At 35.8% G+C, this 23,714-nt stretch overlaps 1 protein-coding gene across 1 annotated transcript; it reads right to left on the bottom strand.

Annotated features, from left to right (window-relative positions):
- Positions 1-1,881: 1,881 nt before the first annotated feature.
- LOC120633855 lies at positions 1,882-2,247 on the bottom strand. The gene has a single exon (XM_039904225.1). The coding sequence runs from the start codon at positions 2,245-2,247 to the stop codon at positions 1,909-1,911; it is 339 nt and encodes a 112-aa protein (XP_039760159.1). The 3' UTR covers positions 1,882-1,908.
- Positions 2,248-23,714: the final 21,467 nt, after the last annotated feature.

Genomic DNA, 23,714 nt, shown 5'->3' with positions numbered 1-23,714 from the left:
CAATTGATACTGAAGCCTAAACTGTAATTTATTTCTTTTTGGTCTGACTGTTTGCCTATTTCATGGCACTCTGAAACTACTGAATTAATTCAAATGAAACTTTGCACGATTTGAGTTCATACTAAGAGGAAAGACATCCGAAATTCAGCTCAGTTCTATTGGGATAAATATAAAACACTAAATATTTACTTTTAAACTTTGAAGAAGCTTCTCGACCTCTCTGGCTAGCGCTGTGATCTTAAAAATGGGAGACCTCGGGTTTGAAACCAGCAAAGGCAATTTGGGAATTTATAATTTCTAAATTTTCTCTGGTCTCGCCTGGAGGCGTTGTCTGTGGCTAGTTACCACCCTTTCGACATAGACAAGCCGCCATGCGAAAGTTAAAAACGTACTTAATATGCCATGCTAAATCTTATACTAAGAATAAAAACTTTTGACACCGCCCACGAACCACGTTTCATAAAGCGAAATAATAAGTAATAATAATTTTATTAGAGATTTTTTTATGATTGAATGAACAAATTGGTTCAAGGTCGTGTAATAAAATTAAGTTGGCCATGAAAATCATATTAAAGTATCTGCTTGTGATTATGAAAAAAGGGTCTATAAAACTTCCTTTCTGCTACGAGCGCTCTGTATAGGTACGCAAGTGAATCGCGTACTCTCATTTATAGGTCTATCGAGGGACACACAGTGTTTTTATTGGATTGCACCCATAACTACTCCGTTTCTCCTAACGGAGTGGTATGACATTATGCGTCAGGCATTTTCTCTATATAAAAAAGTCATACCAACATTCATCATACCAACCCTTTACCGGCCCACTACAGGGAACGGGTCTCCTCTCACAATAAGAAGGTGTTAGGGCCGTAGTCCGCCACGCTGGCCCAGTGCGGATTGGTCGACTACGTACACCTTGGTTAACTCTCAGGTATACAGGTTTCCTCACGATATTTTCACCGTTGAAGAAAGTGATATTTGAATTGCTTAAAACGCACATTACTTAGAAAAGTTAGAGGTGCGTGCCAGGATTCGAACTTCCTCCCAAGAATGTGAAGTCGAAGTCCTAACCACTGGTCTATCACCGCTTCAACGCCCAACAGTGGGATTTAAATACTAAAAAATGACGCAGTCATAATTTTTCTTGAATATTATGAATGATAATAGATAGATGTAATAAGAAGTGTTAAAATGGTAGCAATACTTTGGTGACAAAATGAATCTTCAAAAAAAAAACTTTAATTGCACAATAACTTACAAAAGCGTACTTATTGTTCGAGATCACAGTATACCGCTAAAATCTAAGACGAATATAACTAAAAATATAACAATGTACCTAATTCGTAACATAAATAACACTAAAACTAACACGAATTATTATTACACAACTATTTGGTGCTATTTTGACAGTGCAATATAATAAAAACTAAGAATAATGATCTAATTACACTAATAATTTTACATACCTATTGATAACTAATATAATAAGAACAATGACGTAACAAACTATTTATCTGAGACATAACATTTGTTGAAAACGGTTATTTTTAATTATAATCCGCTTAATTCTAAAAACAAGTATTAAAAAAATTAAGTCTAACATCAGTTTGTTTGTAATCTAAACAAAATCGCTTCTATACGTTTATTAAAATAATAACAATAAGCAATATCCATTTTGTAAATCAAATTCGACACCTCCTTATTGAACTGCCAAATTTGACAAAACAATGCAGTGAACTCAATTAGAGAGAGACATTTGACTACGAGTGAGTTGACTACATCTTACATCCTACTTAACAGGCATACCACTTGCAGAGTGAGTTGAATGCATCTTAAGTAGGACTGAATGTTACAAATTGAATACTGAATTTCCGTAAAAATAACTAGAGACTAGGATTAATTCCAGTTTTATATAAACCCAGCGTTCTTCACTATATCATAAATACGCTGTCTCGGTATCTTCTCAGCTTCGCGTTCCACAACTTGCATTTCTTTATTCGTGAACCAAGATTCCTTTGCCAATCCTGAAGCGATCGATGGATTACTGTAGAATGAATTGGATTTCAGTAATTCTGGCGGTAACAAGGCCTCGTTAGCAGCGTTTAGTGCTACAGCTGGGTGAGGATGTATTGAGGAAGCTGATTGTGCGTATTCTATCCCGGGTGAAGCTAAGGGATGGGTGAATATCAGGCCTGGGCGCGCCTGCGCTATTGTGAAGAGAGTTGCCATGATGGTGATAAAATGCATTTTGATCTGTGGAAGAGATAACACATTTCATTAGCATCCAAGTAAGAAAATTAAATATAATAAAACTTTTGTAAAAGCCTTATTTTTTAATCCTTTGGCAGGCTGTTAGTGCGTAAATCGAGAATTTCCAGTTAATTCGTTATTAAAAACATTGTAAAAAATTATATATCAAAACCGGCCAAAGATATTTGGACACTTTATTTCGAGCCGGTCACAATTTATTTATATTTCTAAATGCTTCTATTTTTATTGTTTCCGATACTAATAATAACACTACCAGGTATTAGTGTAGCATCTATCGATAATATTGGATAGAAGCAGGCGTTACTTTGCTGAATTCCATGACATATTATTAAAATTAAGCTTAATTTGCTAAGCTACGCGAAAAGCAGGAGAATCTGTTGGTGTAATTTATATTTTCTTCAATCTTTATACTCCACACCAAACAGTTGTTCCTCAAAATGCATAATCAATCGATAGTACCCTAATTCTCCAAAACACATCCTCATCATAACGCACTCTTTATGGCATAAATTGACGTATTTTTCATCAAAAACTGAGATAATTTATGTTATAAAATCTCATGAGCAATTAACACTACAAGGTCATCTAGAATCCAGGCACCAATAAGTAGAATGGAAAAAGTTGTAGAGATTAAACCGGCCAAGTCAAGTCATACTCTTGCACCTAGTATTTTGTACTCCGGCTAAAAGTATTGTAGAGTCCGTAAATTATAGTAACACTAGCTTCTGCCCGAGACTTCGTCTGCGTGGACTTCAAAGTTGGGTCTAAAGCTTCGCTCGTTAAAAATTTTAAATCCTACCACGAGAACTATTTGAGAGATAGTTACAGACAGTACATGTCCTTTTCCATAGCATAGGTGACATGCATACAAAATTTCAAAGCTGTCTGCCGGCGGCTTAGCTCGTTAAGAATTTTCAATTTTCCCTCGGGAACTACCTAATGAATCGCGATAATCGCCTATGTCCTTTTCCATATCTTAGGCTACATGCATGCCCAATTTCATCCAAATCCGTTCAGACGTTTTTGCGTGATTGAGTAAAAACATAAACAAACACTCCCACTTTCACATTTTTAATATTATATAAATATATACGTAGGATATATGGGTCTATGGAAATGTAAATTGCATTATAAAAATTGGCATAAAATCAAGTAAGAAGTCTAGTTTTCTTCACTTCACATAAATAACAGAACTTTTAAACCAAAAATCTCTTTTCCATTTTTAACACATTAGAACATTTTTCCATTTGGAACGCTGAAAACAATTGTTAAAACAAATAGCACATTTGTTTCAATATTTTGCGCAATTTGTATTAATAGGAATGTAATATGAGATTAATATATTGCATTATTTACTGAATAATATACAAATACAGAGCTAAGGAAGTGGTGCAGGTGATCCTTTGACCGCAGAAGGGTGACTTCATAAAATATATGATAAATATAATAAATATATACATATTTTTTTATGTGTGTTTATGTTCGCTTTATATTTCTTTGTCTATTTTATGTCTATTTTCTATCTCTTGTTTCAATAAACTGCATCTTATTTTATCACCTCTGATTTTATCACAAAGTTAACACTTAACGGATAAAAATAAAAATAAAACTAAACCAACCGGCACAACTAAAGTCACGGTCAAAGCAATCACTATAACTGCGCGGGCGCAGGCAAAACTAGCGTATATAAGGCTGGTACATGCAACCTTCCTATACTTCCGGATTGCTGGTACCGTATATATGCACTTACTGCGAAATTAACTGTGAATATATATTTATAAATAACAATTCTACTTGCAGTCAATGAAACGCAGGAATTTATAACATTCGTTAATTTCATTGACTAAGTATATTTTAGATTTTTATTAATATTGTAAAATCAAGCAACAAGTTTAAATGTTAGATAGTTAGTTGCAAGATAGTTATGTACACCTACAGTATATTTGGAAGAACCGCATTCATCATCATCATACCAACCCATTACCGGCCCACCAAAGGGCACGGGTCACCTCCCACAATGAGGTGGGGTTAAGGCCGTAGTCCACCACGCTGGCCATCTGCTGTGAGTGATGATGCAGTCTATGATCGTAGCAGGCTCACTTTTTAAGGGTTTGACCGTTATATCTTCGTTTCTGATCCGCACCGCAAGGATCTGGAATGCCCTTGCAGTCAGGCGCTCGTCTATAAACATAAAAAAATGAAACCCTAAGGAATCGGTTTCTTCGCGTCACGCTAAATAGCTTAGCCGTACTCCTTTTCCGGTAGGGTTGTAACTAGCGACGACCGAAGCCTCCCAACAGACCAGACCAGAGAAAATTCAGAAATTATAAACAACCGAATGGCCCCTGCCGGGAATAGAACCCACGACTTAAAACCACAGCGCCACTGCTGCGACAGGTAGGTTGTCCAAAAAAAAAAAAAATATTAATAATAATTTCAACATCGCATCACTCACATTATCATTACTAAATTATCATAGCGCTCTCAATCACAAGTAATAAATAAAGTTCATGAAGTCGTTCGCCTTGTCAGCTCCGTCACATGCGTAACATAATCGAATATAGTCTTTATCACCATTAACATAAGGACTTGGCTTACATAAAAGCTCACACCATACCTCGAGGCATGCCATACCTTCCTGAGTCTATCGCTTCCTAGTTCCGGATAGTATTACTGGTATAAGTGTTCTAGAATATAATTTACAAGGTGTCCTTTTGAAGTACCAATTTGTATCGGTGTAACTTGGTGTGGAAATGGGCAAGGTACGTAGCACACAAGCTGGATGGACGTTGGGGTCCCAAGGTACTGGAGTGTCGGGGTTACAGACCTCAACGTGGACAGACGACATGAAGCGAGACGCAGTCACTAAAAACATACAGCATAATATCGTGGAGTGTCAAAGTCCTTACGAAAGATTTTTCGAAAAGAGTTAATAAATAAATAACTAAATATGCTTTTCACTGTCTGATCGCAGGGACTTTATCCCTGCGATCAGACAGTGACAACGCTTTGTATACAATCAGTTCATCAGCGTAGGTACTGACCTTTTTTAAAATGTTGTCCTTGTATGCAAGGTGCCGTAAAAACTTCTTCTGGACTCTCTCTATCCTATTCATGTGTATTTGATAAAATTGTATCCATGCAATAGAATAGTATTCAAGTTTGTTTTGTACAATCGAATTAAATAGTGCTACCTTGGTAGAAAGTTAAAGTCCTTTGTATTTCTAAAGATGAATCCCAAGAATTTCAGAGATTTTTTAATCATATTATCCATATGTGGTATTAAACTTAAATTACTATCAATCATGGTAGCCATTGGTCGTATCGTGATGTTATATAGCCTTAATTGATACTACCAATACAAAAAAAAATCGAAATCGTTATAGCATTTTCTGAGATTAGCGCGGTCAACCAAACAAACTCAAAAGCTTGAAAATATTTCAACTATCTAAAAAAACACGTCAATCTAAAACTCCGTTGCGCGGATTTTGAAAGACAAATGTGGAAAAAATAGCGATGTGATCCTGTAGGAGCTGTTTGTTGGCTTTTCCGGGATGAAAATAAGCCTATGAGCTATTCCAGGATACGCATGCATTCGATCGTTGTCCCATATGCCTAGCGACGTGCTGTTATCTGTGAAGAGTTTTGTCCTTTATCTCCGATAATATTCATCAAATCTTCATTAAAATTAGACAATACATGCTTAATAGTACACACTTTTACATAAAAAAATAATTATTAAAATCGATTCTGCGAGTCTGCGAAAGGCGCAGAACTTCTTTGTGGGGTTGAGTATACGCTTTTACAACATAATTCTTAAGGTAATTCTAGACCTACCGATGCATAATTTTAAAAATGTGTAAAACCACATCAACATCATCTTCAATACAGCGAGGTTACATTTGATGAATTTCTTATTGAAGTCATATTAATAACAATTTGCTTTAATCGAAGCATGTCCAAAATAAATGACCGCATGAATGACATAATAACATGCTGATACTGTCAACATTGAAAAAAGTTCCAATTTGACAGCACAATCCCCATGTGAAATTTAAATTTGTCAATTTGCCCCCATTAACAAAATGATCCGCCATATATTGAATATATTAGTTACAAAAAATTTGTTAAATGAAGCACCGCTCAACCGATTTTGTACCGCTCAAACTTTACATAAACCATCATTTAATAGTCCGAACAAAGCTTAAACATTTGGTTTGGGTAGGTGAGCCCGTTCTTGAGTTATAAAATTACAACGAAAAGTGGCATTGATTTTTATATATATAGATGACAATACACACATCACCATCTAGTCCCAAAGTAAGCGCAGCTTGTGTTATGGATACTAAGGTGAAGGATGAATATTTTTATAAATAATATACATAGATACATAAAATATTATAAACACTGAAAAGCATTCATGTTCATCACACAAACATCGTCCAGTTGTGGAAATCGAACCCACGGCCTTAGACTCAGAAAGCAGGGTCGCTGCTCACTGCGCCAATCGTCTTTGGTCGGCGTGGTGAACAGATGCCGTTATACGAGCCGCTGGAACAATCGGCCCAGGACCGTGGATTTTGGAACTCCTTTACTCGGTTAAAATGATGATACGGGTGTTCTATGACGGGGCTGCAGCAATCAAATCACCAGTTATCAAATTCCTGTGTTTTTAATTATACGCAAGTGATAGACTGTCCGAAATTTTAGGAATACATAACATCCATGTTTCACCCAAGACCTTGTGATGCAGCCGAACATGCTCACCACTTGACCAACGAGGCAGTTGAATTAGTATGATAATTGCGTATGGCAACCCTATGCCATTAAAAAACGAATAAAGTCGTAATGTGGACGAAAAATAACTCTTTCATAATAACAATGTTTTGCAACATAATATTGTATTCAGTTCCCGCAAGATTCATTCTGCCACGTGCATTGTGCGCTCAATATAGCTTTATATAACGATGTCACTAACAAGCATCGACTTCATACGTAACATGCTCTTTACACGTTTAGTTCCAAACATGTGCAGCAGTCTTTTTCGTAATGTGTTTAAATACTAAAACCTTATTTTTAACGACGGGGTGTTATAAATTTGACGTATCTGTATGTACGTGTATGTCTGTCTGTGGCATCGTATTTCCCGAACGGAAACCGATTTTGATATTGTTTGAAAGGTGAATTAGTCAGAAGTTTACTTAGCTATGTTTGATATAAATCTTTAATATTTTTTCTCAACTCCTTCAACATAGGTATCAAATGAAAGGGCTTAAATAGTACAATATAACAAATTTCAAATCCAAGATGGCCGCCACCACAAAATGGCGAAGTGCACATTATTTTACAACTCTTTCAATATGAATATCAAATTAAATGGCTCGACTAGTAGTATGATGGACACTATATTGAAAGTCGGGAGTTTTAAAATTTTAAATTCATATATTTATTATATATTTACTACCAGTTTTAAAGGAAATTAAATTTATTTATTCTTTAAAATATTTGTTTTATAAATATATGATAAAAACGTCTTCGAAACCACCGCAGCAAGGCATTGTTCCTAAGATGCTGGCAGCATGGCCCCTTTGGATGGCCAAACTAATTCGTTGGCCAAGGTAACTGCCCGCTCTAGGATCACCGGTAGACTTGATAACCCATTTCGATAATTCTTTGAAAAGATGTCGTGCCTCCGGGCCCCTTGGTCCCAAAGTCTCTACTCCAAAAGGTACAAAAATGAAACTGCTATCCAGGTTTTCATATTTACGCCTCTTGGCCTGCTCGGCACTGGTAGCAGCCGCACCCACCATTGACGAGGTGGCCTGGATATGTGATGCAGCTAGGGTATCGACACAACCAGTTTTATTTATATATTTACTCCAATTTGCCCTCCATCAACTACTTTAGGGCTCTCGTGCATTGCAGTTTTAACAGTTTAATGGTTTTGACGACATTTGGTTTTTTAAAAAGTTCGTATATATCGTGGTGTCGTGTACCGAATGCGCCAAAAACCACATCTTTCGAAAATGAGCAGACTGTTTTCGTCTTTCTTGCTTAAAACCCAACACTCTGCGCCATATGTAAGTATTGGCTGGAGCAAGGTCTTATAGACGAGTATTTTCAGAGTTCTCGACAGAATCTTAGACAGTAGATAAGGTAAAAGTCCAAGGTAAAACAAATTTTCAAATCCTTCTCTTCTACAGAATTGATACGGCCAAACAAACTCTTCAGTAATTTTATTAGCGCTGTTGTAACCCTTAGTATAAGATTATCTCACTTGTAATCAAGAATTCGTTTTCGAGCATCGAAATAATTAAACATAAATGGATGTAATTTTATACGTTTTAAGTTCAAATTTGTCATAAATTCTTAAGCTAAGGCTTTTGACAGAACTTTAGAAAAATCATAATCAATAGAACAGGATCTGCTACTCTAAAATAAGTAACATTATGATCATTTTACTTTGTCGTATTAAAGTTAGATATGCGAAAACTCCTCGATTGCGAGCGAGCAAAACTCGTATTAAGAGTACAGTTCAAATAGGGTATATTAACGCTACTGTACACAAAGCCATCCAAAAAGGTTTCATTGAAGCCTCGCTTATTCTTAGAATCACGAAACCACATAACTGAAGGCAAATGTTTATAGTGGCTTATAAACGAAATTACCAACTAAGTTAATGGATAAATGTGTATTTTATAATAAAATTTAACGCCCACGCGTCTCCTCGCCCACGCGCCGTTTTGTGATTTACGTTCGCGAAATTAACTATATTATCTGCTAAATTTTGGTAAATATTAATTATGATTTTGGGCGAAATTTAATTATTAAAACACAAGCTAAAATTTTAACAGAATTTGGTTTGTGTAGGTAAACTTAAAAAAATGAATTCTTGCTTTCTTTAGCAGATTCATTTTAAAAATGCTTTACCTGAATTTTATTATTTTCTACATTTATTCCGTTTGTATTTACTTAAAATATCTTAAAATGTACGAGTAGTAATGTCCGCTTGACGTGTAAAGTAAATAGTATCATTGTATTAGGTTTTATTTTATGTTTAAGTTGTACCATTTTGAAACCACGGGTTAATGCTAGTTTCACATAATTAAGAACATAAAGAAGCCGTGTACACGACTAATATTAAAGCATCAAAAACAACTCCACTTTAGTAGTGTTTCTCGAACAAACGGTCAGTCACTTCATACCATTTAGCAGATGACATTTTTTACCTTTACTACCAAAATTCCGCGGAGGTAAAGGGATACGTGCGCGCGGCGTTTTCACTGTTTTTGGACTCAATGCACCGCAAAGAATGTGGACTCTGTATGTTCTTAAATCTGTGGCTAGTTTAATAATAAATTAAAAAAAAAATAATATTGTTATGTTTATTCTGCGCTTTTATATCAATTATCGTTAGACGTCAAGAATACATTTTTTCAGGGCACAGGTGAAGGGGCTAATAAAGTGAGTTTTCAGGACGGGCGGCCGCGGCTTGAATTCAAGAAAAACTTTAGCGTTTATCACAGCGGAATAGGTCACTTAAAAATTGTGAAAAACGAACGACTGTCTACTAGTAGTCTGTGACGTGAAACTTCGATACAATGAGTATATAAACACTAGATCGACTATAGATAAACACAGAGCAAACGAACGCCTTTGTTATATGTCGTCATATAGGTTACTGGAGCATCATAAGACGTTAACAAGAACACAAAAAGGAAACATCTATTCTACAAAGCAACTTTTACGTAGAACTAAGTAATCTAAAATTTTTTCAAAACGTCGTACTTGATTTTTGGTTGGAAAACCCCGCGAGAGATTTTATTTTCCGTTTTAATATTGGTTTAGCTATTTTAAGCTATCTGTTATAATTTGATTTATTTAATAATATATTTCCTATTATATACTTTGTTTCTTTTACGTGATAAATACAGATATGGTAGATGTGAAACATTGAAACTGTTTTATACAAGTTATATCCATACGAGCTGCGACAGGAATAGCGTACTGGACAAACCAAGCATTACAAAGTTTTATGAACTGAATACGACAGCGACAGGAATCAGATATTGCATTATGAAAAGATAAAGCATTATAAGTTTGTTCCGAAAATAGAAAAGAAATACAACCCAATTCATAAACGAATCATTAGACGGCCGATTGGCGCAGTTTGACCCCGCTTTCTGTGTCCAAGGACGTGGGTTCGATACCCACAACTGGAAAAATGTTTGTGTGATGAGTATGAATGTTTTTAAGTGTCTGGGCGTTTATATGTATATTATAAGTATTTATGTATATTATTCATAAAAATATTCATCAGTCATCTACCCATAACACAAGCTACGCTTACTCTTTTAACATACCATCAACAAATAAATAAGAAAACATGTAGGTATGATTGTACAAATAACTGTTGCTCAAGTCGGGGCCAAGTTCAATACAGTATTAACGAGGTTAAATCTTACGGCACGTGACTGCCCGCGCAAAACAATCTCATTAAACACATATCTTATAACATAAAGTAACATAATAGCAATGAAATTATAATATGCGTTAAGACAACATACTAGTCTTTATAAACAAAAAGTGGATATAAACAGTCGACTTACAAGAAATGGTTATAAATTAGTGACATATGCATATCGTCTGCGAACGGTGCAGAAGTCATTTGTGGGATTGAGTATACGCTTTTATAATATGATTCCTAAGGTAATTTTGGACCTGCATAAGTTTAAAGAATGTGTTAAAACACATTTATTACAGCGAGGTTATTATACAATTGATGAGTTTCTTAATGACAAGGTTGCTTGGAAGCATCCGGCTCCGCTTTCATCTCTCACAAGATAGAAAAATGAGTGAAAATGTAAAATGTAAATTTTTGATGTAGGAAAAGAGCAACTGATGAGTTTCTTGCCGGCTTCTTCTCGGTAGAATCTGCCTTCCGAACCGGTGGTAGAGTCACTACACACGGACAGACTTGACGTTTCAAAAGGCCTACTTGAAATAAATGAATTTTTGAATTTTTTAGAATTTTGCGTTAAATCCAGAGTACTTTTTTAAACATCTTATAAATAAACGAGTCAACTATCAATATCTAATACTAGTAATATAGCTTAGTTTACTGTGAAACACAAATGTTATTGAAATACCATGTGATTTCTTTATCATGTACTATTTATTATGTGTAGACGTGTTTTCAATATATTGTTTGTTTATCTGATACATGAAAAAAATCAGTTCGTCAAACTTCATTCGTTCTTTCAATATGGTGACCGAAGTGAAATCCTTCATCGTCATTAATGAAATCTACAGCAGTGCGTCTTGGAAAATGAGTTGTATCTCTAAGTAGTTTAAAGCGATCTCCAAATTGAGCTCTAAGTATTTGGTAGAAATCCCTTGTTTCACCTTTAGCGGTCGTCTCCCATGTACTTGGTCTTTTGCAGTGCTCTGGATACTCGGATTTAGCTTGTGACGTTTTGGTGTCTTTTGCAGCGGCAGTAATTTTGTTATATTTATTAGTTGTTAAAGTTGTAGTTATTGTTGCAGGTGTTGTTTTAACTGTATCTTGAGGCACTCTTAATTTTGCAGTTGTAGCAGGTTCTTTCTGTGATGTTATAGAATTGGAAATAGTACATGTATTTAATGCAGATATGCTTGTTGGTATATTGAAAGTCGTTAAATTTGTACTATCCAGTGTATCAGCCGTAGTTGAGTTCGATGTTCTTACACTAACTATATCTGGAGGCACTGTTGTTTTTGAAGTTGTAACAGGTTCTGTTTGTGACGTTATAATAGTTAATTCTGATATTCTTTTTGTTACATTTGAAGTCATACTATTCAGAGTTTCAGAGGTAGTTGAATTTGGTGTTTCAGTGAGTGTTAAATTATTTGCTGTTACGGTACTTGTCAAAATGGTTGCCGCTTCAGTACTAGAAAAGTTGCTTGTTGCTTTAGAACTCTTCTTAGTTATCGGTGAAGTACTTAATGATAACGCCGTGGTATTTATAGGAGATACAGTTGAGATATTGGTTACTGCCGATGTCATTGCTGTTGTAATATTTATAGCTAGACATGACACATTCGGATAGCTACAAGTTATGTTCGAAGTAGTTTTACTTGTTGAGGAATATGTTGATGAAGCGGTTGCACTTATAGTTTCTGTAACAGGTTAAAATAATAGATTTTTATTTTTAAATAACACTCCATTATAATTGGGTGAAATAAAATGTTATTAAGAGTAAATAAGAGCATTGTACGACTTACATTCTTAATCTTTATTATTTACCTGATGTTGGAGTTATGCTGGATTCCGTCACGGTTTTCAATATTTCATATGTACTTGCATGTGTAGTTTCAGCAGTAGAAATATTTAGAGAAGTCGTTGCTTTTATAGAAGCTTTAAGTTTGGTACTCTGCACAGTCGTTTCGTTGGTTGAGCATCTCTCACTATTCGTTTCAGTATAATCTAGAGAAAACAGTCTATACATGGATGGAGGATGAAAGTTTGTATAAAATCCTTCATTTATCAATTTATTTTAAGTTTTGATTTAAGGCTTTCCATTAATAATAAAGAAACACATACGTCTTTAAAAATCCAACCCCTAAAGACATTAAATAGGGGATGAAAATTTATATGAAAGTTTCTGATTTTTTGATTCTTTTTTTAAGTTATTTCAATTAAACTTGGTATATCTATATAGGCAAAGCTGACTGTAACGTTAAAACCTGTTTCAATTCGACTATTTAATATTTAAGTTTATTATTAAGTAACTTTAGATTAAGATAACTTTCATATTATTATTTTTTGTAAGATTGTTCAATAAACTGAAAAATCTGACGGCCGATTGGCGCAGTTTGCAGCGACCCTGCTTTCTGGAAAATGTTTGTGTGATGAGCATAAATGTTTTTTAGTGTCTGGCTGTTTAGATGTATTATATATACTTAGTATTTCTGTATACTATTCATAAAAATATTCATCAGTCATCTTAGTATCGCTAACTTTGGGGCTAGATGGCGATGAGTGTATTGTCGTAGTATATGTATATATATTTTTCAATAAAGGCTATTATTATTTTTATAGAATTATAAAGATCTTTAACCTGTGCGATAATCGCAGTTGTACTCAAACAAATCGCAATCATCTAGAAATAATCTCAGAATCAGTTTCTTCATTTCAATGCCACATATTGATATTCCAGTGTGGTTACAAGTTTTTGCGAATGCGCAATAGTCTGGAGGCTAAAACGTTAAGAGTATAGATATAATCTTGTTATATACATATATATATATATATATATATATATAGATTAATTTTTTTTATTTCGGTAATACAATTTTTATTAATACATAACTATAACCTAAAATAAACTATTTAAAAACTAAATAAAATCTAAAACGTCCTCGAAACCACCGCAGCGAGGCACAGTTCCTAAGATGCTGGCAGCATTTCCCCTCTGGATGGCCAAACTAATTCGTTGGCCAAGGTAACTGCCCGCTCTAGGATCACCGGTAGACTCGATAACCCTTTTCGATAATTCTTTGAAAAGGGCTCTTGCCTCCGGACCCCACGGTCCCAAAGTCTCTACACCAAAAGGCACAAAAATGAAGCTGCTATCCAGGTTTTCATATTTACATATATTTTATATATAGTCTTATTGACCGAACTATCAAATCTATAGAATTAATATCACCTCACCGAAACATAATGTTGGTATGTTAAGTCGTACAGTAATATTATTACCACAACTGTTACTAAGCGTGCACAATTAACAATCATAACTAAATTATTATTTGGTATTAATCATTGATAAGATCTATTGAAGTTGGTATGAACTTATGAAAATTATTCATGATATCCTCCCAATAAAAACGCACACAAAATGTCGCAGTAAAATATTTACATGGTTTATTTAAAATCCATTTCCATGGACGGTGAAATATTTTCAGAAAACTATTAAAAAATGTTTAAAAAAAATCGCGAAACAGATACGCACGCGAGGGGTTCCGTACAAACACAACATAATATATAGCTTTGTGTGCGAGCGACTCGGGCGTGACCGGTTGCTTATTCAGTGCATACTTTGTGATTTGAACTCTATCGATTATGGTTCTTGAGGTTAAAGCTCGCTGTCACACCTACAAACAGACAGACTGACAGCGGTAGCTTGGTAATAAGATCCTTTGGCACCCTTCGTCTACGGTACCCTAAAACGGTGTTTTATAAGGTTATTTTTGAAGTAGGATTTTATTGACAAAATGAAATCACTATTTATTTATGCATCATTCATTATTTATGTATTCGGCTTGTGCCTGGCGTGGGGCACTAATAAAGTCAGTCGTGACCCACACCTGGGCACAGAGGGATTTACACAGGGACATCGACTTCCACCCTCACAGCTCAAATGTGGTTACACAATTAGGGCCTTTCGAACAAACGGGGCATAAAGTCAGAATATTTATGCATTACTTTTCCACGCTCTAACATTTGAAAGATTATGTCGCTTGAATTCCAACTACTAAATTTTTCCGGAGTTAGACAACTTTTATTTGAATGTCCTATAAAGGAAGAGACAATTATGTAATGACAGCTCCAGATATACGCGTAATTAGATCTTCGACAGGATCAATACTTAGCTATGAAAGAATATAGGAAATTACTCAACGTGTTTAGTTATTTAATATATTAATTGGATAGCACTTAATAATTTAAAAAAAATATATTTTTTTATTCATATAAGATTCTGCCTCTTTTGTTTATATATAAATATTAGACATATTCCTGTTACTATTAGGTTTATTTCCTGTAACTAATGCGTTATGACGCTAAAAATTTTCATAGGATAGTTCTTATCGTATCTTGGAAATGGTTCTAAAGATTATGTTTAAAATGTACGACTGTATTTGCTAGCGTTTTGCATTTCAATTTTATCAAATAAATAAAAACGCAAAGGTAATAATAATAACGTGGTAACAAGAAATACAATTCAAATATATATATCTCTATGTCTCTCTGTCTGGACTTTCTGATCATTTTTTTATCACATTTATTTAGGATTTATTTGTCATCATTTTATTCATTTATTTTTCATAATAATAAATGAACAAAATTCCAGCTATTCAAGAAAATCGTCGGATAAACCTTTGCTAGGTTTTTCCCGTTTTATAATAAAGCCTTTTACAAACTTAACCATCATTTTCCCATCCTTCATCACCGTTTGCGTCTTTATGATCGTAGTTCTCAAAATTTTATGCCTGTTACTAGGTCGCTTTATTGCCCTGGTTGTTTGCCAAGTCTTCTTCTTCCATGTAGGCGAATACCTCCTCTTTCCTTGCAGCATACGCATGGGTAGAGATACTCCTAAAGTCGTTGGCTTCACCGGTGGCTCACAAAGGAGAATTCCTTTGAGCGTGGAAATGCGTTCCGTTACCAATTCTGAGACCTTTAGGGCATGAAGGGCGTGGTAACCTGGAAGGGCATGGTGTGATCGGTATATTGAAGCAATCGGAATAGTTTATTGGATAGTAATCTGGAACAGAAAATCATCATCATGCTACTGCTGGAAACGGACGGGCTATAGACAATAGCTTCAGTTTGGGTAGCGTCATACTTCGGCCGAAGTTATTTATCACCCTATCCCTGAAACCATAAGCGTTCTTATATACCCTAATATTACAAACGTGAAAGTGTATTTGTTACTTTCTTTCCAACTTAGAGCTCAAACGCTGAACTGATCTTGACGAAGTTTATTAAGATTAGACGAAATCCTGGGAAGGGAAAATACGTGGACGACGATAAAACGACAAATTGATTAGTCAAGGAATTCTTAGTTTCTCCCGTTCCTCAGAAAGCTCTTGAAGCCGTTAGTCTTATCCATACAATAAATATACAAAAGTGACGTTTGGCAGCAGTGATTGCAAGATTTACGCCTGTAGCTAGCCTATCGCATGATACATAATCACCCAGCCGGTTATTATCATGGGATAATATATGCCATGTGGTGACGACAGATCAGAATACAGTTGTCACCAACCCTCCTCTTCCAGCAGGTGTCGTACGAGGCGACTAAGAAAATAAACTAGAGGACGGGCACTAGCGTTCTCTGTGGTAGTACTACCATCTACCATCTAAACCGTCTGCCCTGCATTGAAACCCATTGCGAGTGGCCTTTAGTCCAGAGGTGGGCTGTTATAGGCTATGATGAATATATGCTTCAAGCACCTTCAACTGCATTAGAGTAGCGTAGTGGATCTGAGCTCTAAAACCCTGTCTCCTAAGAGAGAAATGGCCCATCGACCCCACATATCCAACTGTTTGCAGTAGAAAAGTGTACGTAAAAACTCACATTGTGGGATCTGAGATAATCTATCAGAGACTGAAGTTATCTTTAGTAATAACCTCATAGTTACCTTTCAAGAAGTCACAATTGTACTCATACATATCACATTCGTCGATGAACAGTCGTCTGCTGTATACATCCTCGTCGTTTTCCGTCCCACATTCGGGTTTCCACGTCTGGTTGCAGATGTCTGCTAAAAGACACCAGTGCAGAGGCTGAAAAATAACATCCTCGGTCTTTAGGGTAGTGGTACTACTAAAACTTTCATTTACGAAGATTCCTTAATAGACCTTTCCTAAACACGTTTATATTTTATACAATTTACTAGCTGTGTGTTTAAAAAGTCGTTTGGTTCTTTGTTACGAACTTAAAGAAGTACGATATTTGGTGTAAATTCCCGTATGGAAAAACATCTAATTCCCTTTTTGAATTTGATGTATTTCAAGGACCAAAATTAGTCTTTGTTACTCTTCATCTAATGAACTAACTCTATGCCAAAAGTTAAATCGTTTGGTTGCTTACATTATCGAACTATGGATTGTGTCATGAACCGATTTTAAGTGAAAAAACATAGATGTTACTATCTGAATGATAAGTGGGAAACCATTGCCTATGAACAGAGCAACAAATCTCAGGCCAAGCAGTATTAAGCCTCATTTGATAGGAGCAGGCGTTACTTTGCGAAAATCCATAATTTATTATGAAAATTGAGCTTAATTTGCTATACTCTGCGAACAGCAGGAGAATCTGTATGATGTAATTTTTAATTTCTTCAATCAATATACTCCACACCAAACAGATCCTCGGCAATGTACCCTCTATGCACGTTTCGCTCTGAAATCGGAGTATCCTCAGTAGATGTTGACTTTACAATGCTTTAAGCTTATTTTTCATAATAATTAAGCCTCATGTCGCTGCAATTTACCAGCCAACAACGCTATTCAGAACGGAACAAAGCATTGCAGCTTGGGCGCAGAAATAAACATGGCGGTAGTTCCCGGACGAGCTCTGTCACAAAAAGCTCTACTTCTGTATCTACTACTGTCTACTACGAATTTCTGTAGTGTCTACCATGTGCACGAATTGCCTCTCTACGCACAATTGTCTCGTACTCCTCATCTCGTACACTTCATCCTGCTACATGTCTCAAGCATTAGCGCACGCTTAGATTGAAAACCTCTTGAAAAGAATTTTAAATTATTTTTTTTTAAATTTTAATTAAACCCAGCGTTCTAGGCTTCAGCGGAAAAACATTAACGAAACAAAACGAAAGTGCTATTCACGAGTTATTTCCCGTTACTCATTGAATAGAGGCAGCATGGAAAAAAGATTTTGAAACGAATTACCCAGATGAAATGTTGAACCGTGGGGTAGGGTATAAACAGTGATACTGGAAAGAAAAAAAGTAGTTATTATAACAATCATCATCATCATCAAAAAAAATCATCATCTGTTCCTGCCCCTCGTTGATGAATAACTGCAGCACTTTTTTGGGGAAGTACGAGTATATAATATATAAATAAATAATAAATAAATAAATATACTACGACAATACACACATCGCCATCTAGCCCCAAAGTAAGCGTAGCTTGTGTTATGGGTACTAAGATAGCTGATGAATATTTTTTCATGAATATAATACACATAAATACTTACAATATACAGATAAACAGTAAACACCCAGACACTGAAAAACATTCATGTTCATCACACAAACATTTTCCAGTTGTGGGAATCGAACCCACGACCTTGGACTCAGGAAGCAGGGTCGAAAGTGGCCCACTGCGCCACTCGGCCGTCAGTTCAATACAACCAGAACATGCTAAATTTCTTTCAGCAAGGAAATTACTGCTGTACTTGGCGGCAACCTATGCTTTCTGGGATACCTAGATAGCGGCGCCACAATAGATCGTAACCAGTTGACGAGACACCAGGGACCAGGTGAACCTGAGCTGCAAGCAGAAGAAGAAGAACATTCATCATCAACTTTTAAATTTCATACAGGTAAGGGATTTAGAGCATAGACTCAACACGGCTCTACAATGTGGATTGACGAGGTTTGGTAATATTAACCGCCAACTGAAAATGACAGTTTTCGGTTTCTGGGACAAAGTGAAAGACATGATAGATCAGCAAAAATTATGGCTACTAAAAGTTACAGTTTCCTTAATATACCTATAGCAAAAGAGTGAACCAAAAAAGAGAAGTGTAGATTGTGTGAAAAATATATGAATGTAAAAAGAAAGTGTATTTAGGTGAGGGCTAGTGTAGAACTTAGAAGTGAGTAGAAGATTAAGACAGCTGGAACTCGGCTGACACGTTCCCGCGTGTATTGATTGCGCCGCCGCGCCGCTCCCACACTGCTGAGGATAAGGTCAAGAAGAATAAGACGACAAACTTAATTTAAAATTGTACACAAAAAAATTTTAGGCATGCAAAGGCGGCCTTATTGTCTCTGTGACAGGCTTCCTATGATGGAAAAAGATTTAATAACTTAGCCAAAATATCACCGATGCTCAAAGAACGATAAATCATTGCCCGAGAGTTATATTATTTGTGAATATTATTACCACTTTTTATTCGACACGAATATGGATTTTGTCAGCATAGTTTTATTGGCTGTTATTTTATTCACCGTTTTCAGAATATTAAATGAAATGCAAATATCATTGCTAACACTGCATGCTCTGCACGCGTTTACTTTTTTGAATTGACCGGTTTTAATTCACAAGTAATTTTTTGTTAGTTATCGAAAAGTATTGCTGTTTTTGTACCTGTTCAATTGTCACAAAAGCGTCCGAAAGGTTGTAATTGGAAGGGGACCCGACCCGACGACCCTCAGCAATGAGGAACACGACGTAGAGACAAAGAATTGATGGTTCATCGGTTCAATTAACCTAAAGTCAACCTAAAGGTTGCGTGGTTCGGGCTAGTTCCCCGGGTCCGGCCAAAAGAGACGACCGGTTTTCTGCTAAGAAAGTCTCAGTACCAGCCAGGAATTAGCAAATTGACATTTAACCAGAGAGCGCGTTAAAGAGTCGTTACCGGTAAAACCAAACCACATTGTAGCTTTTTCCTATAAGAGAGATCCCTCGTTTCTTAAATGTGCCGATAGTCTGCGCCTCACAAATATCTGACGGCAGGGTATTCCAAAATTTAATGGCCTGAACCGTAAAACACTTATTGAAAAATGAAGTTTTATTAATGAGGAGGTTAATATTAAAGTTAACCTGCTCGGAGACCGAGCTTCCTGTAACTTCAAACCTGTGAATTCAAACTTTTGAAATTGAAACTATATTAAGCATGGGAAAAGGTACAGTACCTACGTTAAACATACTGGAAACGTTAAAATATTTAGCGGGCAAGACCATTCCGAACGTGGAAAGATGACCTGAGAACTAAGGCAAGAATACCCTGGAAAACGAAAACAGATAAGAGGAGAATAAAAGGAAAGTTTATTTTTAAAAGGTTGAAATAAAATAAATATCTTAGCGCCGCCCACGCGTTCATTATAGTCAGAGAAAACAACCCACATAGCAATGTTTTCTCAACAGACATGTAATTATATCCAATAAAGAAAAAAAAATGTGTAACGTAGAGCAAGGTATTGGTTCAATTGTTTACGTAGTAGAAAAATAAAATACCACCAGTTTCTGGCAACAGTTGGTTCATACAGACTAGGGCATCCATCAATATCATCGGTTGCCCACGAATCCTCAAACAATTTTGATTTAGCTGTTGACGACCGCCCTGGCGCACCGGTGAGCTTTGCGGTTTTAAGTGGGAGGACTTGGGTTCAATCTCCGGCAGGAAAAATTTGAGAATTCATAATTTTTGAATTTTTTCTGGTCCGGTGTAGTGAGAGGCTTTGGCTGTAACTAGTTACCGACAAGCTACCAGACGTGCTGCTAAGAGATTGAGCGTTCCAGTACGATATCGCGTAGAAACTGATTAGGAGTACGGCTTTAATTAAGCTGCCATGCACCTAACAGTTGTTAATGTGTATTATTTGTGTTTTTCTTTTTTCATTATATATATTTTATATAGGTATATATAAAAAATATTTTCGAAAATATCCCTATCCCTATTAATGTTATAAATGTGAATGTAAGTTTGTTTGTTACGCTTTCACGCAAAATCTACTTAACCGATCCTCATGAAACTTTGTACACATATTCTTGGAAGTGTTAGAACTGTTGTGTGACAGTTCCTTTGGGAGAGGGGATGAAAGTTTTTGACGATTTATACCATAACTCCGACAAATTATAACCGATTTAAATAATTATATTTGTACTATAGAGGTTATAATATGTGTTTAATTTGTCCAAACTGTGGTTGAAGATAGAGGACAGAACTCCTCAGCGGAAAGCAGCAAACCCCTCATTCGAGACTTAGCGATACTGAGTACTTTAATTTTTTTTAGAACTACAACTGAATTTGCCACATCAAAAAACAAAATCAAACGCAGACGAAGTCGCGGGCAACAGCTAGTATGTATATATAATTGCACTATCCCGCTCTCTTGCAAATGTTCCTTCTGCCAGAGGGTGCCTGCCTGTAAGAGATTGCTGGCAGCAATAAGGCCGCCTTTGCATGCCCAGAATTTTTGTTCTTTTATTTTGTTTATTATATTATGTATATTTTGATGTTTGTGTGCAGAAAAGTATTTCTTCTTCTTCTTCGAACAGGTTGGCCCGTTACCATCTTAAAATGCATAATCTTGACGACTCGGGAATCAAACCCAAAACCACGTGATCCGAGTTAATCTATAATAAATAATATATAACAATATATAACAAGGAAGGTTTCTGAACGAAAATTTATTGTCTCGGAAATAGATTTTCTTATTTTTTTATTAGAGGAAAGATCACGAGTAGTGTTGCCCAAATTCAGTCTTGGTCTTGCAGTCTTGGTCTTGTTCTTGCGTTTTTGCAAGACCAAGACCAAGAACAAGACCGCGTATTTTTAGCAAGACCAAGACCAAGACTGACCGTGCAAGACTTGAGCAAGAACAAGACATAGCCTGCAAGACTCTTGCGTCTTGCAGCTAGGACTTAGCGCTATTTCACGGAGTAGTTAGGTGTAACAGTTCGGTGTATAGGTAGGTAGGTACGCTTAGGAATTCTATGAGACGCAAAAAACTATATCAAAGAATATGAAAAACTGGACCTATGCGCATTACGACTAATACCATAAACATAGCGAATAAAAAAATATCTATTAAAATCAAACTGAGTGCATGCATAGTTATGTTTTAACCATCGGCACTTTGATAATGCGGCATCAAAGGTTTTGTACTTACTTCTCAAAGAAATTTGCCGCTTTTCGGAAGTACATGGTTATGATACACGCGCCGGCGGCTTCTTTTGAAATCTAAAACAATCGTTGCCGCCGCGCCGAAATCATAACATTTGACACTATTCATGCAAAATAATTTCGAATTTTAAGAGTACCTACAGGTGTTCCAAAGAATAAATAAGTTTCAGAGTGCTTAGAATGAAAATGAATACATTATACTGATCACGCAAGTAGTATTATGATTAGGATAAAATGGTGAGGATAGGTAGTAGATGTCATAATAATTCATTCTAGTAAGTAATTATAATATTGATTACTTATATGGTTTTAAACTAATTACTTAGGTACTATTATTGTACATTTAGTCATTATATTTCTTAAGTTTTTACAAGTTGTTTTAGCAAATGTAAGCTTATAAATCATAAATGTTTATTAAGAAACAGTTACTTCCATGGAAAACGACATATAGGTCAGTTGATTTTTCGAATTTCTTATCAAATCTTCAGTTATTTATTAATCTGCTTGATCTTTACTATGGCTATGTTAATTCAAGCTCACAATGTTCCAATTCTAATACGTTTTTCTAAGATTTAAAGTAAACTTTAATAAATAGTAATAGACTAATAGGTAATTGCAAGACTTGCAAGACTCTTGCTGCAAGACCAAGACCAAGACCAAGACTGGGAGCGCAAGACCAAGACCAAGACCAAGACCAGGTGTATTGGCGCAAGACCAAGACCAAGACTGGCTAAGTCTCGTCTTGTTCTTGCATTTGGGCAACACTAATCACGAGTAAATTTTCTATTGTAACACCTACGCATTGAATGGCTTGTCTCTGGCGACCTCTGGTGAAGCATTACGACTACTAACCATTCAAGCAAGACATCCTTAGTTCAATTACCGGCTTTAATCAGATTAACCTTTAACTAGCGTAACGGATAAAAGTTGGGCCACCCTTTCGGTGGGACCTAGTTGGATTCCCCATACCTTTTTCTTTTCGGGATTAAAGCAATTTAATAATCACTTGTTTCAACGTTGAAGAAATCCATCGTGAGGAAACCTACGAGTTCGAAGAGAGAGAGCGAGAGAGAATGACTCCATAATGTTAACAATCCGCACTTGGCTGGCGTGGACTATGGATCCCTTCTCATTCTGGGTGGAGACCTTTGCCCAGCAGTGGGCAGATAACGGGTTGATAATGATGGCAAGGTGTTCAATCACAATAAAGGCATGCGGGTGGATGAATTCAAGTCTTTGTCTAGAGCTAAGACATAATTTTATCTTTGTCATTTATCGATAACTTACCCAATGAGTGTACAAACACTACGTTAGTCGTTGCCTGTCCGTGGTATCATCACCTTGGGTCCTTGGCAGGCTACTGCCATGGTACTGCAACACAAAGCTGAGGAAGTGACCCATTGACCACAACGTCACATTATTTTTAAGGTTGCTTCCTTAATAGTTTTAAGTGACAATGTGAGATGGTGATAACAAAAAAAAAACAACCGGCTAAATTTGTTGTGGGCTTCTTCTTAGACCAGGGCGCGTTTGGAACTCGCGTAGATTTAGTTTTAGGTTGACGAATTTAGTTATCGCCATCAACTCTTCTATGTTATTTTGTACATGTAATGTGCACATCACTAATCGACTTTGACTTTGTTTTTTTTTAATATTTTTATGAATTGTTAAAATTTACCGCGATCCATAAAGCTTATTTTTATTTTCAATATCTTATATATATATATATATATATATATATATAAGATATATATATATATAAGATATATATATATATATATATATATATAA

The sequence above is a fragment of the Pararge aegeria genome, chromosome 22 (genome assembly GCF_905163445.1).
Source record: "Pararge aegeria chromosome 22, ilParAegt1.1, whole genome shotgun sequence".
In the NCBI taxonomy this organism is placed as follows: domain Eukaryota; kingdom Metazoa; phylum Arthropoda; class Insecta; order Lepidoptera; family Nymphalidae; genus Pararge; species Pararge aegeria.
The sequence above is the reverse complement of the archived record's forward strand: the minus strand, read 5'-3'. Positions and strand labels throughout refer to the sequence as shown.

Coding starts and splice junctions, on each gene's coding strand:
- LOC120633855 (XM_039904225.1), bottom strand. CDS start 2,247: ATGCATTTTATCACCATCATGGCAACTCTCTTCACAATAGCGCAGGCG.